The 19,802-nt window shown below is 40.8% G+C and overlaps 1 protein-coding gene across 1 annotated transcript in view; it reads right to left on the bottom strand.

Annotated features, from left to right (window-relative positions):
- LOC135938918 (homeobox protein engrailed-2-A-like) overlaps nt 1–9,730 on the bottom strand; it is a 40,488-nt gene extending 30,758 nt beyond the window's left edge. Inside the window, exon 1 of the mRNA XM_065482966.1 lies at nt 8,548–9,730. Coding sequence (XP_065339038.1) covers nt 8,548–9,322 — 775 coding nt within the window. The 5' untranslated portion in view covers nt 9,323–9,730. The remainder of the gene's footprint in view (nt 1–8,547) is intronic.
- Between the last annotated feature and the right edge of the window lie 10,072 nt (nt 9,731–19,802).

The raw sequence follows: 19,802 nt of genomic DNA, 5'->3' as shown, positions 1-19,802 counted from the left end.
TTGCGCCCTAAGTTGGCAAATGAAAATAACGTAATATGCAGCCATGTTACTCCACTTCCAGAAAGGAGAGAGAAGGTATGAGAGAATGTACATAATAATTAAGCAACCAGCAGCCGGGAAGTCGCTTGTTGTGCTTTTAAACATGCGGCGTGCACAACCAAAATTAACTCTTCTCGCTCATGCAGGCTTGTAATTTTGACTGCACGCATAATAATCACGTGACGAGTCACCTTTGCATCCTCTAGTTCACTGAAAACGGGCGCAAACGTGAAAATTACACGAACAATGGATAATCCGTCGCGTTTATTTTTTCGCTCTTTGCTCTTCGTCGTAAAACTATGTAAGCCTTTTTTATTTCCATCCTGGTGGTCTGATCGTGAACTATTCAATCCGACAGACTAGCACGGTGATTTTTTTTTGGACCGCACGAATGCAAATATCAAAAGAACAAACTAGAAAACTACGCTCATTTAGAAAGAAAAAAATAATGTTCAAAAGCAGGTGTGTAATTACGCGGCGTGTGGTTCCACGGGCTGTTTTTATACGCGCAGTGCCGAGTGAGAGGATGCGCTCTTTGATGGATTTCATTCAATCTAATGATAGCTTCCAAAATGAAATAATAATTCTCTGCTTATTTGGGTGGTCCCCATTCCTATTATCAAATATCGAATTCATACACTGCAGACTGTTTCTCTATCTCTGCGCCCGCGCGCGCGAGTGGTGAGTGGAGGCCGCCGGAATAATAGCGAGAGAGCTCTCAAAATACAATAATCTCCCGCTAGCCACGCCAATAAATATTCCTCCTCCTTTCTTGAAATATTTATAAGTTGCGTCTCCTCGAGCATTCAATATATAGAATGAAGCCATCTGCTGTCAAAATAGGGTATTTTGAAAAGTATAATCGCTCTTTATAATTCCAATTTCTCGTTTTGACGTTGGCACACACGTCAAAAAGGTCCTTTCCACCTTACACAAGAGATTGGGATAAATTATCGGTATTTTGACAACTCAATTATGAAGCAGCTTTCATTGGGAGTGCGCACAAATTACACAGTCGCTCTTGCATTTGAAATTAGATGAACGTGACGAAGGTAAAATATAGCATGAAATTCGAGCAATCTTATCAAGCCAATTCAGTGATTTGAATTTTAATGAATACAAAACACAAGAATTAGTTTAATCAAGCATGCAATATGCTTTGAAAATGAAATTATTCTCGAAGCAATCATTGACTGCTTAATTTCCCTGGTTTGATTAAACATTTTTGAACAAATGGAAATATATCCATCACCATAATTGCAACTAGCGTGCACATTAAGTATATGGCGATAAAAATGTTGACAGCAAAAGTGTACACATTACGGTGTGCGTGATATTCTGGATAATGCTGGTTTCAGGGGCCTTGCTGGTAAAAAATCCTTTTCATATCATTATCATATTTCGAAATTCTGCATTCTTCGCTGGACGAATTATTCTATTTAAACAGCATTATAGCAGCATGATTTGGGAAATATAAATAATTGGATTGCAAAAGTAAGCATGCGTGCTAAGATAAATAAATTTATAAAGGGAATGAACTCAGTTTTCATAGCCGCGCTGGTGGAAATTTCCCACTCAAATTGAAATGTCAAAACAGCAGCTCGACGTTAAAAAGCAATCAAAATCTGATATGTGATGCATCAAAAAGCCATTTATGACGAGTGCCGCTGCAAAACACACGTACCATATACGCTTTTTAAATTGAAAATCGCTCTCTATGTCATTAAGGAAGTGACACGTCAAAACAAATGAATGATCCCCTATAATTTAAAATTTATGGAATTTTCAATTCGTGGAAATTCCGCATACATCAATTTATCATTAAGCGAACTGCGTCGGCTGCTCGTGAATTTCAGCGTTAAAAACTTATGTTTGCTCACAGAAGGGGTGAGCCAGCCGCTTTCTCGTGACAAACATCAATTAAAACAGTCGAAAGAGCTTGTTTTATTGGCGAAATAGTTCGGCCCAAGTGAGCAAACAAAATCAAGAGGAACAATAAATAATGGCATCGCCACGATAAAGCGGTCAGATTATAAGTTCCTAGAATATATTAATTTGCATAAGCAGCAAGCGCGCCGTATATAATTGATTTGGCTCAGACGAGTGCAGGCTACAGGATAAGGGCATGGCGCATACCGCGAAAATTATTCACCTGCTGCCGCCACCGTTGATGATGAGAAAGGCGAAATTCTTTCGGAATAGGAGAGAGAGAGAGAGAGAGAGAGAGAGAGAGAGAGAGAGAGAGAGAGAGAGAGACGTCGTCTCTTATTCTCATCTCGATTTCGCATCACCAAGGATGCTGGACCACCCATCAGCATCCGGAGACAAAACAAAACCAAAACATCAGAAACAGGAGAGAGAGAGAGAGAGAGAGAGAGAGAGAGAGAGAGAGAGCCACGTCACACACGGTGCCTGCAAAAACATCATTTACACTAAATCACTCATAATTTAGCACACAAAAAGGTATGTACCTATACCTATATGTATTGTGTTTGCGTTTACATATATATTGGGAAAATGATCATCATGCGCGCAGCTTGGCACAGCAGCGAACGCAGAAAGAAAGAGATGCTTATCTTGCAGCTCAAACAACAGCAGCACTTTTATTTTATTTTGTGTGTGTGCGTGCGATTTTTTGCTTCATTTAATATTGGCCGCCGACCAGAGTGGTGGTGTACTTTACTGATATGCTCTTGTTCCGAAGCGGTTGAGGTCGTTACTTTTTATTGTTTCGCGGCGACACGCAGTGGCAATATAATAATACTCGTGTAATTCAATGGCCATTCCGTTTTATGCGTATTGACGGAATACAAATTCTTTCCCTCGCGACCCGACTGATTACGATTATTATTATGCCGTCGGTGCGGCCGGGGAATTAAAAATTTTGAACTTGTCATCGTTGTAAAAGTTAATGAGCTGCGCAGGCTCGGTGTTTGGCGCCGTTATGCGTAAATAGCTACAGGGTTTTATTTTTATTAATTGTTCCCAATCCCAGTCCGCTGTGCTGGAATCAAACTCGCTGAATCATTTTTGACATAGATCGCTAAGGGAAATTTGCAGAATCTCATGTTCGTCAATTTGTGTCTCGTAATTAATATATTCCTTTTCAGGTTTGTTGGGTGTGAGGTCGCATTAAAAAACTGGTGATTATTTTCATTTAGTGTAAGAAGTCTGAGGCTTTTTTCCACTCTTTACTACTTGTAAAATTTATTATCGACGCTTGATTGAAATCCATTTAATCCGTAATGTAACCAGAAAGTTGATACTTGTGTCCCGCATTAACCAGCAGTAACAAACCATATTTTATTCGCAACTTTTCAAAACAGCTTTTCCTGCCGTCGAATGCAACATTCCCCGCGCAGCCAATTTCACGCGTAGGAAACTCACACTGCGGAGATGCAAAGTGGCAGCTGCATTTCGCTAATGGACTGCACTTTTCACGGTCATTACATTAAATAACAAGTAATGAGAAAGAATATGTATTATAAGTGAGACATCAATAAAGCGAGATGGACGACACCTCATCTCTCTCGAGCAGGCTATTGCAGCAGAAATGCACTTAATGCGAGACGACTTTGTGTGGTCTCTGACGCCGATGCCAATGCAACGCGGAGTAAAAGCAGCATCTGTGCTCATAATCGAGATCTTTGATGTTAAAAACGGTCATGCAAGCACCTCAGCAGCTTGTTTTCGATTTTACTGTACGCAGAAACTGCATCCTTGCGCGCAGAGGGTCAGAATAAAATCATGTTTTATGGTCCGCAACAGTTAAATTGAATGCATTTATATGACTGGTTGAAATATTTTGACGATTTCGCTGCCGCAGAATCTCTGGCTGGTCGATGATGGGAATTCCTTAAATTCCACCTCATAAATATGCTTAAATCCCTTGATTGGCTCGTTGTAAATTAAAATCCGGCAAACGAGAGCCTGGCGGAGAAATTCTTCTCGATAACAGAAGCTCGCAAGAGGTGAAGGTGCGCAATCTTGAGAGGGTCGTCTCTTCAACAAGAGACAGATAACATCAGCACGCGGCTTAGAGCAGCCACCGCAAGAGTGCATTTTTCATTTCTCATCTTCGCACCCGAATAATGACAATAAAAAGCCGGCGGCTGATTCATCTGCCGCGCTGACTCTGCTTGGTCTCAGCGATTGTTGAAAAGGAAACCCTCAAACGGCTGTTGTTAGTCGGCCATAAATTAAAGCCACGCTCAAATGAATGGGCCCGGGAGACTGCTGCGACGACAATGAACGAGGCCATCATCGTGCAGTATAATATCAATAAAATCAGTCTACATTCCCCATCATTGCGTGATGGACACGAACCACACTCCTCCGATTTAACACTTGCAAGAGAACAGAAATGTGCGATGATGAGGATAATACGCAAGGCGGCAGCCAGCAATTATAAGCCTAATTAGCGTGTCTGCTCGGAAGGGAAGAACCAAATCATCATCTCGCCTGTGCGGCTCTTTAAATTATTTCAATCATCGCTCTCTGACCTCGATTAATTACAAGCTGCGATTGTGTGAGTTGAGCGCACGCTGCAGTCTTTTCGCTGCGCGCGCGAGAGTGGCGAGTGACTGCCGTGAGAGCAAAAAGCAAGCGTTTGTACAAATGTACGCTCTCTCGGACGATAAAATGTTGTGCAATTGGCTCGCACGTAATTTATGTACTCGAAGAGGCCGCAACGGATAATTTACGGTTTCCAAGCGCTGGCCGTCCCTTGTTTATACAACGTCGCGGCTCCGGAGTGACACTTACATGCCATTAAAAAGCATCGCACATTTTTTCAGCCATTATTAAATTTGCTGCTCTTGAACGTTTGCCAGAATTGGGTGATATTGCAGCTCATTAAGTCGGGAGTTGCCCGGATCCTGCGTGGCATGATTAATTTTTGTCCTCTTGAAAATGCTCTGCGCTCCTTTTAAAGGCAAGTATTATTTGACGCGTGCGGCGGATTGAAGTTTAGAAATCTCCTTCTTGGCATCATAAAGTATATTTTTATTTTATAATTCCCAAATTAAACAGCGAGAAGCAGGAAAAACTCCAATTTGGGCATTTATTTTCACCGCCACGGCACATACACTGCATATATGAAACGCGGTTTCTCGCGAATCGGGTCTAATTGCTCAATAATGCTGCTGGAGCTACTCGGAAAAGGGTGCACGCCGCGTGGTTTTAATTTCAATTACTTTCTCTCAATTAATTTGCACACCGGCTACAGCAGGAGGCTCGGTCGTCTGACCAGCGGATAGAGTCGAACCCAGCAGCACGCGGATCGCTGATTGTAAGTGCTCCAATGACAGCTGCGAGTGGCGAGCACGAGAGAAAAGTGCAAGCATTCTCTCGCACAAATTTCATAGCGCGCAGCACCATTTAAATTACATGCTTCATATCGTTTCGCGTGTAATTTGCACTTGAAACGGGCACGCGCATAAATTGATCACCACTGCGGCTAATGGGCCGAGGAAAAACGCTTTTTTAATGAAAAACGGAATTAAATGCACTAGATTCATCGCGGCTCGTCAACGTGCTGCATTTTTCGTTAGTCCCAAAACAATGGCCGCAGTAAAATAAGCACCGTGGGCAATTAAATTCCACACGCCCACCGGGCTAATCAGCCCGTCATGCGATTTGCATAAAAATTGTGTGCGGTGGGCCGAGCTGTTATTTAAATGTCACCGCGCGACTGGAATTGCCAGCGGCAGTTTTGCGTGTGCGAGTGCTTTTGTTTCTGCAGAAAACTCCCCCTTTTGTTATGCGGTGTAGGGTAAATAGGGCGCGCGCGCACCCCTAGCTTGTTTGCGGCCGAGGCTAAATGGTCATTTAGGCCGCAAACGTCTGCTGCCCGGCGCTTTTATTGCGTTTTTCCTGGCTGCCTGTGTGTTTTATTATTTTTTTAATTATCCGAGCGCGGCGGGCACGCACAAAAGAGCAATAAATTTTTTGCCTAAACGTGCGCGCGGGCGGTGGTGCGCTGGAAAATTACGAAATTCCGAAGCGCACGTCAGGCATGTGAGCGAGCAAACATTTTGGCCACAATGCCAACAAAAGGCGGCCGCCCGATCGGCTCCGAATTGGACTGCACAAGAGGCGTGCATTGAGCGCGGCAAGTCGAGCGCGAATGCTGCAAATAAAGCGGTCAATACTTGCGAACAGCCGCCGGATTAGCGATCGACGGTTTAATTGTGCTGAGCGAGGTGTCGGCAGAATCTGTGTGGTCCGAAGGCCGCAGGCAATTTGCTCTGATTTTCATCACCTATTAAATTTCTCGCTGCCCCAGGCGCTGGCAATAAAAGCGGGCAGACGCGCGGCGTTTAATCCTCGCTCGGTGCTGCTTTTACTGCACTGCCTGCCAAACAGCGAACCGTCGGCCGGATTTGCGCCGAGGAAACGCGAACAAGCGCGCCGGCTCGCCAGTCGAGCTCTCTCGGACAACGAGGCAGCCTGCCGTGCGGTGACTAAAATAAATATTAGAATGCCAATACATATTCTGTACTGATTCAAATTTGGCCAACTCACTTCGTTTCAAAAAAACATCGTCCAATTTAATACACAACAGTGGAAACGCAGAATGAAGGAATTAAAAGAAATATTTTGCTGCCACGAATTGCAACATTTTGAAAGTACGATATTGTATATTGAGGTACAATCGCAAAATTAACAAATTCTATTCAATTTTATAATGAATTATATGCGTAAAATTATATTCAGAGACAATTTTTTAAGAGTTATAAAAGCATACGTACTATGGTATTATTTGCAGTGCGAGTAAAAAATATTTATTTGAAATTTTTAAAGACCAATCTGTTTAGAATTTTAAATTTACTCTATAACTTTCACGTCACACATAAATATATATATTTTTTATTATCACAAAGCTCCAAATCAAAATTTTATTAAAAACTCATAAATTCACTTATTTAAAATAAAATTTTATTTTATTTTTGTAGTTTTTAAATATAAATAAAATTTTTGAAATATAATGTTATGAAAAGTTAAACTATAATGATAAATAAAAATTACATTATTTTATTATATAGAATTACTGCAGTATTAACCATAAGTTATAAAATATCACAGCCAACACACAACCTCAACTATTTTAAATTTAAATTCAGTTTTCCATAGACTGCTTGACCACCAAGTCTGCAACGCGCGTTGTGACTGCGGACAGCGTCAATTAATAATTCCGTCTGTTGGCCATATATTTTACGATTCTCTCTTGGCGATGATCAATCATCACGAGGAGCTTGCTTAGTTACGCATCAGCATCCCTCCTCGTGGAGGTCTCTCGTTACATCATGAGTGATATTTTTCTCTCCATAAATTTAAAAGGCAAAAGAAGAGGAGCTGGAGAGTGCGGCGGCTTCTGCTTTGCTGCGCGCGGATGAGTTATAATAATATTCCATAAGCCCATTCTTGCGTTCTCAAATAGATAAAATCTTTGTTCTCTTTTGCATGATCAGCTCTCGAGTGCTGCGTGTGTGTGTTATATTATTTTCCGTTGAAGCCCACACTGCGGCTGCCCATCACCATAATCATCTTCGTTGAAAAAAGAAGTGTATAGGATTTCATTCATGTAGAATAATTAATAAACAGCGCCATTAACGCGCGCTCCTCGCAGCCTTCCTAGGCGTCCAGGAACTTGAATGACCACAACGGCACAAGTTTCAAAAAGGAAAATACATCCTAGGAGCAGATGTTTCTCATCCTTACTAACAACGTTAGCGCAGCGTTAATTAAATTCAAAACATTATAAGAGCAACGCGCAGAGTGCAACTTCTTATTCTCACGTTGTATCTCTCGATCAGACGCAAATGAATTAATGCAAAAATCATTTTTAGGGAGGTAAACGCTTGGACTACTTTGTTTGTTGCAAAATCACCTTCTATAATACACATTGGTCAATATAGATTTCTTTCGCTAATTGATATTTTACAGATGCCTTTTTGTAATTTATTCCAAGTGGCTGCTTTCCAAAGATGGATCATTGGAGCAATGTTGTATACAATATAACGCTGAGTGTGCGCTTGGGCAAGTAGCTGGCTGATAGAAACATGTGTACGGCCGCGCACACGTTGGGCTATTATATGCGAGTTCTATACTCAGTATAGGGTCGGGCTTATTCTCGAGATTGTTCCCGCTTCATGAACGGCAAGTTAACTTGCATGTGTATACCTTTATGACATAGCACAAGCGGTGATATTTATTGCATAAAGTCGCCTCGGGCTTGAAATCATTAACGAGCATTAATTGTTCCTTAATTGCACTCTCATTTGCAATGATCGCTAGCGCGCCACTAATGGCACAAGCTTTTCATCGAGAGGACGTGTTTGTAGCTTGACTAATGGCGCGAACGCAGTGTTGATCTGCTTCGGACTGTATGATTAAAATTATTTGCATAATTTGTGCTGATATTTGCAATCGGAATTTTCTTGCAAAAATAAATAACTCGAGAAGAATGCTAATTGTGCTGGAGAACTATACAGAAAAAGGTCTTACCTGAGGAGGGTCGGTCCGAGTATCTGGTGCAGTAGACCCACGCGGGCCAAAGCATGGGCTGGCCGGAGGAGTTGGTACTGGGTGGCGGCGCCGCACTCGGCGACGGACTCGCGGAGGATGAATTGTCTTTGGCCGACAGGTTGATCGGCTGAGAGGGAGTGGCGGGGGCCGGGGCGTCGGCAGGGCCCTTCGCGGGGGGTAACATTCGCATCAAGTCTTTGCTCTTCTTCTTCGCTTTATCACATTTCTTGGCACCGGGGGCGGCGGCGGCCGCAGCGGCTGCAGCGGCGGCGGCGGGCAGGAGGCGGCCGAACTCGGGTCGCAGGATGTTGTCGATGCTGAACTTGAGGCCGCTGCGGAGGGCGGCCTCGTGCTCCATCAGCATGTGGTTGCGCACGGTGGCGAAGTCGGCGCCCGGTGACACGCTCAGGGCCGGACTGTCCGTCAGCGACGGCGGCGTCTCGCTGCCGACGCTGAGCACTTCGTCGTCGTCCGAAGCGGCCTCCTCGGACAGCACGGAGGCCGGCGGCGCCAGGCTGGCTGAGCCCGATGACGACGGTGCCGGGCTGCACATGTCGCTGCCGGCGCCGCTGCTGCAGCTGCTCGTGTCAAAGGTCACTGACTGGTGGTGGTGATGGTGCTGCTGCTGCTGTGGATGGTGGTGCGGGTGCAGGGGCACCGTCGACGGCGGCGAGTTGTTGATGAGGGCAGCGGCGGAAGCGGCACGCAGCAAGAGTTGTTGGTGGTGGTGAAGAAGCGACGCAATTGCGGCCATGTCTCCATCAACTTCTGGCTGATCTCACTGTTCGGAGGCTGGCATGACGCCTCATTAAGCGATTAATTCATCAATATTCAGCTCCTTATCGCGCACTTATTTCATCTGCATGATTTTCCGGCCGCACTTGCACCGCGCGGTAGGGGAGATCGCGACCGGCCTCGTCTGGGGGGGTGGGGTTGGACCGTCGAGGGTGGGGGGCCTCGTCGCCCGCGGCTGGGGGCTCCGTCCGTACCTGATCGCCGGGCGAGTGGTGCAGTCCGTGCCTGGCCCGACGGCGGGGGTGCGTTTTCAGCGCCTCGGCGTCGATGGTGGTGCTCGTGTTTCGGCGCTGTCGGCGCCGCGGCGGAGCAGATTTATTCGTGTAGTTGCCGCCACCAAGGATGAGATCAGTTTATCATCATCTCGGCGGGCACACTCGCGGCTCGGCCGGCGCTCAGGGGAAATCGTTATAGGTGGGAGTTTTGATATAATGGAAGGGGCGCATGGGAGGAGTGTAGTTGCTAAGGGGAGTCGGAGTGCGGCTAATCACCATAAGGTAATATCGCCTCTGCCGTGCCACCTTATGCGCATGTTGTAAGCGGTCGGTCGTGCGATAAAAGAAGAAGCAGCGCGGTAGATGGTATAAAAATAGGGCGTTGAAATTATATCGCGCCGACCAATGATGTAAATGTTTACAATGCGCGGTAGGAGGAGCCGCGGCGCTCTCTCGCTCTCTCCGACCGCTGCTACGTGATAATTTGATCAGTTTTATTACGGCCGCTATTGCTAGCCTCTTGCACTGTGCCGCTGCCCCGGCAATATTTCACCAAATGATATCAAATGGTTTCAAACTTTATTATCCACCCATTACCACTAAACTGCTGTTTACAATATGCCCGGTACTATATAATTCCGCGCCCAGATTACAGAGTTGCGTGAGCGAGCAATCGCTGCTCAATACTTGTACTTACACACAGCAGGTACGTTTTCAACCAAGATTTATTTTTAGCGTGCCAAATCGGAATCGGCGCTTTGAAACTTCTTGAAAGTTCTTAATTAATCTTGAGCCAGTGCGTCTAATAACGTGGCTTTGAGTTGCTGTGTATACAGGCCATATATAAAATTGTATTATACAGTGACATAAACTAAATAAAAATATTTTATTAATTTTTTCAAATGAAGGTGAATTATATTATTATAGCGCTGAATATTTACTCCAAATTTGTGTATCATATAAATATAATCGTTCTATTTATAGTATTTTATATACCAATAAAATTAATAGAAAGTCTAGAAAGAAGATAGAAAGTCTATCTGAAAAAAGCACAAATAGTGCCTCTCTAGGTATATGAAATCTAGATTGACATATGAACTGGCCGACACTGACATATCTTTGTCAAGGATTTAATGTCTAGATTTTCGCTGCCTGAAACTCCAATTTCTAGTAAATTCATTAGGAATCAAATATACAAGTTTTCCCAGCAGATAGAGCCGGATTTTCACGACACGCCCGAAATGGTCACCCAGACCTGGAAGCAGCTTGCTGTGCAAACACAAACAGGCATGCAATCACGAGACATGCCTGTCACGGTTCTCATTTTGTGTTATGTAAAACCAAAGGGTACCATTATGAGGCTAAGCCAACATGCGTTTGCAATCTGTGTCGAAAAAATATGAATTTTTACCACTTTCTTAGCTGTGATAATAACCAGAATAATAATATATACACAAGCATTCAGCTATAAGCCTGCAAATTCTATTTATTTAAACAAATGATAAAAACGTATAGATAATGGCAATAGTTCTACGCCAGATTGTGTTTAATAACCTATTGAATTGTAGTGCGCACTGAGCCGCGTACGGTGCCAGGGAATAAAATATAAATTATAAGTTTTGTGTTTTGTGCAACGGTTTGGCCTGAAATAAAACATAAAAATGTCTTCTGAGTAAACAAAATATTTGCTGCACAATAATGCAAGAAAATCTTAAATATTAACTGCGTCGTGTCCTCGCCTGTCAAAAATGTGTTGTATATTTAGTACAACTCAAAAACTTTATCAGCACTTTTGACAGTGTAAAGGTAAAGACAAGTTATGGCTTCGTTCCATTTCTCCTAAAAATAAAACTGAGGGTTAAAACAATTTTTTCAGCAAGCAGGAGAAATTATTACAACTTTTAACTTAAAAAACATTTGCTTTTCTTTAATTTAAATTACTAATACATAAATAATAATGACACTTTTGATTATTGATATAAGAATAATTTTATATGCTGCTGCCTGCTATAGACAGTGTCAGCATCGTATTCTTGACCAGCATTATGGTTTATTTAACTTTTGTTCATTATTACTTTAAATTGGCAAGTTTTCCTTCGCGAGTTTTTGAGTCACGTGTAGTTTCAGTTGTTCTTGTAAGGTAATACCGAGTTATTAGCATTAATAATAATGCTCCCATAAATATACTCAACACGTGTAAGTCAGTAATGCTGAACAAACAATAGTGGATTAATTAGAGCTTTATATTCTCTGCTCACAATATAATTGGATGAATTACATTTTAGCAGAAGGGAGCGAGTTAAAGGATTTTAAACTTATTTATATAGTTGCAGGAATGCTACATAAGCAAATGGGTTCTCTATTCAATTGCAGAAACTATATCCAGTGTAGTACAATGAAAGAATTTCTTCATGATGCGCTCCATTCCAATAAAATATATTTTAAACCTTATCCGTCATTATTTACAAATTGAAATGAGATTAATCTTAAAAAAAGTAACGAGATAGACAATTGAATTGCAAAGGGAAAGTTTGCTCATTAAGGGCGACTCTAATTAATATGCTGAGAGTGCATTCTGGGAAAGGATTAATTATTGTTTGTTGTCGTTCATCGTATGTGATGGAATTTTTGACTTGATGGAAAAGGAAGCATTTGTTAAAAAGCTATAATAGTTTGTTCAGAACAAGAATGAGAAAATCGGAGACGAGTCCCTGCTTCGCGAGTACAAAAAACAGCAATAATCTGCGTTAAGCGGCAGCAGTCTTCTCATATTTCTCTGAAGGAAATCAAACGACCGACGCAGTAAGCAAAAACTGCTGGGACGCGGCGAGATTAGGAAAAAATGCGCAAAATGTTCGCAGGTGTTTCAATCTGCTACCCGCATGCTTGAAATAAATTGGCGGAATTTTGCGCAGGTCTTTGTCGGAGTTTAGCGAAAGTTTGGTTCTGATTGCGTTGCTCAGGTTATCCCTCAGCTGCTCATTATTCCCGGATTCCAACGAGAGGATCTCCAAAATTGTACAACTCAGGGCGAAAAATCGAGGAGGAGAACCGAGCCTGCCACTAGTTGGCGCTACCTCCCAAACGCGAGATGGGTACGCGCGATGTGCAGAGCCGCGCAGTGTCACATATTCCGCGCTCGCTGGACCACACACGAAGATTTTGGCCCTGCGGCTTTTGCCAAGTTGTTAAGCAGGCAGCTCCAGCAATTGTCCGCCACACTTAAGCATTCTCAACCCCACCTCCCATGATAAACAGCTCATTACGCGTGAAGCAGCTATCCTGCATGACTTGTTGACGGCGCTTTATTTAGTTCTAACACTGAGCAGAAGAAGGCGCATATTTCCAAGCGCAACTTAGGTTACCACCAGCATCTGAACACCATAACCAGTTTAATTCTGCCACTGTTTCTGTTCATTAACTTTTACGGCGAACGTTGAAAACGTGTTTCCAGCGTTGGGGAAAAAAGCTGCAGAATAATGAAAAACGGTCTTTAATATAAAATATTTTTAATTACTCTTTATACGCAATTTGGACTGCTGTACTAGAAAATTTGTTGGTCTTACTAGAAAATTAGCTCTCTTGTTGAAAGGAGACCATTTCATTCATTCCGGTGAAGCGAATTACGCTCTGCTCGCGAGCAGTAAAACAAATTGCTACAAGCAAAAATTATCGTCGCGTCTCTTTGGTTCTGGGAGTGAATATTATAATGTAGGTTAATGAAGCACTTCCCAGCAGTCACTTTGCGCATTCTTCGGCTAATAAAATACTGATTGCAATAATAATATGTGGAACAATGGTGTGTAATTACACTGGCGCGTTTGCAGCCGCGCTATTATATTAACATGGTTGTTATTACACCGTGGCACGGCAGTGCAGAGCGCTGAACGCGTCTTTTAAGGATGACAATGTGTGTTATGAAGACAAGCGACGCCGTCAAATAGAAGCGAAAGCGGTGACAGCTCCTTTGATGTGACGCAAGATGCAATATAAACTACGACAAAAGCCAAGGCACAAACACATTTCTGCCGCGATGCGAACTGCTGTGTGGATGACGGGAAAATTTATTCATATACGCCAGACGGAAGGCATTTCAATAAAAACGTGCGGTGGCGATCTAAAATATCAAAGAACCTATCTACGCGGTATGAATGACGCACAAAAGACAAAAATAGGTCGACCCCTGTTATAATACCGTCAAAAGGGAATTAGTTTATTTCATTTCCTAAATTATATCCATATATGCTCTACATAGCAGGACATTTCTGTAGAAATATGGAAAAATAAACAGCTTGCTGTACACCGAGAAAGCTGCTTCTAATTTCAACTGAAAATATTTGAGGTATGCAACTCCCTGACACATACACCACACGGGTTGCATATACTATCATTTTTTCTCATCACTAATCTGACAGATGATTTTTCCCAGTTTTGCTTCCTTTTTCATGCTTTCCTAATTACAGAAGTAGCGGAGCTCATACAAGCGTAACAGAAAATTTGTGAAAAATCCTGTTTGCTTTTACTTGAAATTCCATTTAATAACCAGGATCAAGCTTAAAATTTCCCAGGTTACCGTTTAAATTTTATTGGAAATCGGTTCAAAAGTTTGCATGGTAAAATCAATCACTGTCTCCTTATTCAAAATCATGATTTCATTTAGCTCATAATTCCCACACCATTGAATAGATCGCGTCGAGAGGGAATCAGGCGAAAAATCATTAAAAACCCGTTTTCGAGAAATTTGGTACAATGAATTTTAACTGTTCCTTGGAACTGATTTCATTATTGTACACTGTAGATATAAAAAACTATTGTTAAATTTCAGACACAATACCTTAATGAACTACTTGCTTAGTCAACAATGCAAAATGTTTTTAATTGTTGGCCTGTGAAGCTCTTCTTTCATAAAATATGTTATGACGAAAGAAAGGTAAGTATTGAGAATAGCAACTTGTAGATTTTGTGTATTATCTAAATTACTGCTGAAACAGATAGATATTATGTCCTGCTTTAACTTATTTCGGGTGCTGCTTGCAGCTCTAATTCATAAGAGCTGCCCATCCCGTCTGGGCGCAAAGTCCTCAGTTGAGCCATACATTTCTGTCGAAATTAAAAAAAAAAACAACTCGCTAACATCGAGGAAGCTGCATTATCAATACTGAAAAATTAAAAAAGCTTCTTGGACGTGTAATTTTTAATCTAAAAAAAATAAAAAATATATAAATATACAATTTGTACTGAGCAACACAAATATCATGTCTTGAAAAAGTAAATTGAAAATCCACGATGTGATTTAACAAATTGTTGAAAAACCTTTCCACAAAATCTAATATTAAATTAACCATTTACAGTGCGAGGGCAGTTGCAATCAAGTGTTTCTGACATCACAAGTGAGAGCAAGTGACGCGGGAACACTAAAAGCAATTAACAGTGTATGAGCAAAGAAGATTATTAAGTACACATTAGGTCCATTAGGCATCTACGGAGTATCGCTCGGCGCTCAGCGTGCACGCGGAGGAGAGAAAATCTCTGGGAGTTGTGTGTGTGTGTGTTTTAAGGAGCGCATGGAAGCGATTCTTATCGGGCGGCCGTGCTCCTTCTTTGGTAGCAGCAGCTATTTCCATTTTGACAGTGAAATATTTATTACAACCAAAAAGGCTTTTGTTACTAAAAATGCGCGCGATAAAAAAGAGAGAGGAGGCGCAGAGAAAAAGCATTTGGGTTGGGTGCTCTCCAAAAGTATACATTTGACTCATTTATTCTCGCCCAAAACTCGAAAGATTCCTCTCGAAAGGCCCCCTCTCTTTCGACCAAATCAATCACCGCGAGCACAAAATGAATGAAATGCAAAATGCGTGTACATGATGTTTCCACCTTTTCAATTACAGTGATTGAAGTTGCATGTCAGGGATCGCGTCATCGCAGACTGCTGGCGCTTTTTCTTTCCCACACGTGTACAAATGTGCTACTCCCTCTGAGCCAGACCGCTGTCTCCCTAGCGATTTTTCATCCATAAACACACAAAAAGTCGAAGTGTGTATGTTTGTGGTTAAGAGATAAACCCATGCGTTTTTCGTGTTTTCTCTGTGCCTTTTCGTCACAGGTGATTTTTCATGCGGCATCAATCAACATCTATACAATACATCCTTGCTGTATTTCACAGCATTTGTGGGTTTCAGGTGTTTTCACGCTTCTTCCAAAAGGTTTGCAATTAGAAATTTAAAAAATCTCCACTTTCAGATGTTTTAGAAATATTTTCTGAGGAATTTAATATGAAAGACTTTTGATCGTTATGTAAATTGATATTAACTATTTTAACAATGAAAATGTTTTAATTATGTTTAAAAGAAGATGTATATATAGAAAAGTTATGAGCAGAAATTAATGTTTTTAAATAGTAAAAAATTGCTATTTTAATGTTTTTAAGATTAAGAATTGTTAGCTTAGCTGTTTTCTGTTATATAGATATTTCTCGAGTCATTCACGCCCGTGCAGCGAGTAAACTGAAATTACCATGACCAATAGCTAAATATAGAGTAAATAAATAATTTCAAAATGTGGGATTGACGGTGTACAATTTTACTTTTGACATGAAACTCAATTAATTTTCTATATTTCAATTTAATCTTGATTTCTTTGCCCAGTTTATAAATTTCACTTCCTGACGATGACGATACAAGCAGAAAATAGAAAATTTCCTCCACCATAGAGAATCGTTCACCGATTGTTTTTACATCTTTTTCAAATTTAAATACCATTCAAATACTACAATTAAAAGCAAATGAACATCAGAATTGGTGCAGATAAACCTAGCAATATGCTTCAAAAATGATTTATGACAGTTTCATTATCTCTCGCCGCACTGAGCCCCACAGCTTTACAAACAGTTAACTTAATGTTTTATTATATATGAACTACACAGATTATTTATTTTTAACTTAGGGTTTCTGCAGTCTTGCTACAGAGGTTTTGTGTTAAGACACCAGCAATTTTGTTTGTCGACAAGGCAAGAGGTGAGGGAAAACAATGTTCAATGAATCGAAAAAGCGTGCGCCGAAAGAGATAGAACGCACGCCGGGCGAGGGCGAGCGAGGGTGGCGCACGTAGAGCATCAAATTCCGACTCTTGATCAGGAAAGCGCGATAGACAGTGCACCGAGGGTTGTGATAGAAGAAGAAGAGGAAGCAGGAGCACAGCCTCCGAAGCCAGCGGGTTTATTATGTAGCCGCATGATTGGCCCATGTTTTGTAATGATAGCAGCGAGCGAGGCGCTGCTGATGCTTTTTCCAGTACATCAGCATGCAGCGGCAGCATAAGTGAATTTCATCCCCTCGATTGATCAGCAAACCAATATCACACGTGATACACACACCCTCCTCATCCACTTGAGCCCCATCGAAGGCGTTGTTGCTGCCGCACAAAGGCGAGGGGGCGCCTTCCCCGCGCAAGAGTGAAAAAATAAACTCATAAAACAAGCCGAGCTTTTTATGCAGGAGGGGTGGTGCGCGCGGTGGAGGAGTGAAATTTATTTTTGCAACGCGCTGCTGCATTAACACGATGCTGCTCGCTTCTTTTTAAGAGATTACATTGATTGGGTGTGAATTTTATTTAACACACGCGCGAGCGCGCCACCCCAAGCGCCTCTCTCTCTCTTTCTCTCTCGGTCCTACTCATGCCGTGTCGCTCGGATAAATTGAAAGAGGGGTCGGGACGCTGCTCAGAGCGAAATAACCTCTTTCATGCGAGCAAATGATTAGAACTAATTTATTCTGCGACGTGGCCCGCGCCACGGATGAAGCGTTTCAGATTGAAAAATCAATAAAATATACTATCCTTACCTAGCGCAAAAGTGTCAATGTTTATCAACAAATTAGCAATTTAAAAAAAAACAGCAGGCAAAAACAAACATGGCTTTATGGTTTTAGAATGGTTAAATTCTTGCCTAATTTTTTAAATTGTTTAAAAATTTGGCAATATAACCCAACATAATGCATGCGCTGAAATTTAAACCTATTTAGTAAATGGATCTCTACTTGTCGACCTCATTAGAAAAAGGTACTTTTTTCCCTTTATGATTTAAGCTGTAATATTTTTGACCCTGCGAAATTTTCTTGAATAGCTTCATTGAAGATTTGCGAGTGAGATTGCATTTGGAGCACCGCGATTGGTGTCTCCCCCGTTGTCGGCAAGAGCAGCCTCGCTCGCAGTCAAAATGGCTGGGATCTTCGCCGGTGGTCCAGAAAGCTCCGCCTGCATCTCTCTCATCGCAATTTCTACCGTTTTGCACAGCACATAGATTTCAATGCTAAAAATTGTTCGGACTAAATATTAATTAAACTTTAGACTATTCAGTTTTTCAATCTCAAAAATAGTTTATTTTTTATTGGATCTAATTTAATTTATTGGAAAAACCATAACTTGCGAAATTATGGAGTTGTTATGGAATTGTAATAAGTAATATCGGTTTGTAGTCAGACAAATTTCATCTTTATCGTGCACAGTCATTAGGAAATGGTAGAATTTGGACGGATTTAATGTATTTACTATAGAATATGCAATAACATCACAACAAGCTCTATTGATTATTTGTTTAATTTTTATTACAGGCTTCCAAATTTTAGAATGCCCTTTCATTTTCGTAATTTTAGTCTATTTTTATAGAGTTTATAGATTAGCTAGAGATGTTCTTCTTATAATCTTTGAAATAATGCTAAGCTACGCTTTCCAAACAGAAATCTAAGAGTTAGCTATATTATGTGCAAATCGTCTCTTCTTTAAAATATTTTTGTGTAACTTAAAACCTAGGAATTTCTTAATGTTAAAAACTATTTGGGTCGAAAGTTGAAATAATATAAAGTCAATAATATTGACATTATGGATTTTGCAAGTTTAGTGTTAAACTTTGGCAAGGTAATTACGCCTTTGTTGATGAAATTTTATTTGGATTTTTTTTTAATTTTCTTAACATTTAAAAATCTTTATACTGTCAAAAATTCTAAGTTTCTCAAATTAATTTTTATTCATATAACCCTCGTAGAGAGGTTAAGATAATAAAACACAGCTCAACTTGCGAAGGAATAGATTTGATGATGGAATTGTGTGCGTATATTGCACACAATACATGTTAATTTGTATCTTTTCTCATCAATTAAGTAACACATTAAATAAGTATTTCAAAAATATAGTGATCAGGATATACGCTCGTCATACCTGTTGTTTCAAAACATGATTGAAGGGATTATATTATGATGTTAATAAGGAAAATAAAATCGCTTCACGGAATATTTTGTCCAAAATTGTTTTGCCTGTATTTCAAAATATTAAAAAATTCAATAAAATAAAAAATGTAAATAACAAAATTGATCCAAGCAACCAGACCTCAGATAGGAGAGGAAGCGAATTGATTTAATATAGGGCTGCAACCGTGCAATCGACACATACTAGCAGGAAATTCTGTAGAAATACGGAAAAATCAGCATCTCTTTTGTCCCGAGGCAGCTGCTTTGATTCTTTTCATATCTATTAAAAATTATGACATTCTTAAGTATATATAGTGCATCTGCCTTCATTGATGACATCCATAATATAATTGGAAAAAATCGTAAAAACTATTATTATTTTCCACGATCATGATGCGATTTTAGGAAAAGGATTTTCACTGTCCTCATTTAACGGCGCCTTGTCTAATTGTGAGTATCATTCGCAACATTAAAAATATTGTAATGATAATTACGAAAATTAACTTCATAGCCTGTAACACCAGGGTTCGCAAACACCCGAATTTTCCGGAAAAACCCACTGCATTGCAAAAAAACTGTTTTTGCGGGTTTTTCTGCAATTTTGCGCATTTTTCCAAAACACATGCATTCTTATAGAAAATAAAAAATTATCATGCTGGGGATGACCCAAAATAGGATTTTTCAAAATCCCCAAAATCAGTATTAGATTCCTTCAAGGATCCTTCAAGAGACAGAAAATTTAAACTCTCCACGTAATTTTATGAAATTTCAGACCGATTTGGAGCAAAAATTTACTATTTATGGGATAAATTCGGAAAATGCGGAAAAACCCAATACTGGTATGTTTTTCCAGCCGGTTTTCTGCGCAAAAAACCAGTGGTGCATTTTTGCGCATTGCAAAATTGGCGAACCCTGTGTAACATGCACCAATGGCGCTTTCTTTCAAAATCCTTATCTCTCAAACCTCAAAGTTCACAGAGAGACC

Source organism: Cloeon dipterum, chromosome 1 (assembly GCF_949628265.1).
Source record: "Cloeon dipterum chromosome 1, ieCloDipt1.1, whole genome shotgun sequence".
NCBI classification, from domain to species: Eukaryota; Metazoa; Arthropoda; class Insecta; order Ephemeroptera; family Baetidae; genus Cloeon; species Cloeon dipterum.
Note: the sequence above shows the minus strand (reverse complement) of the source record. Positions and strands in the feature narration are given on the sequence as shown.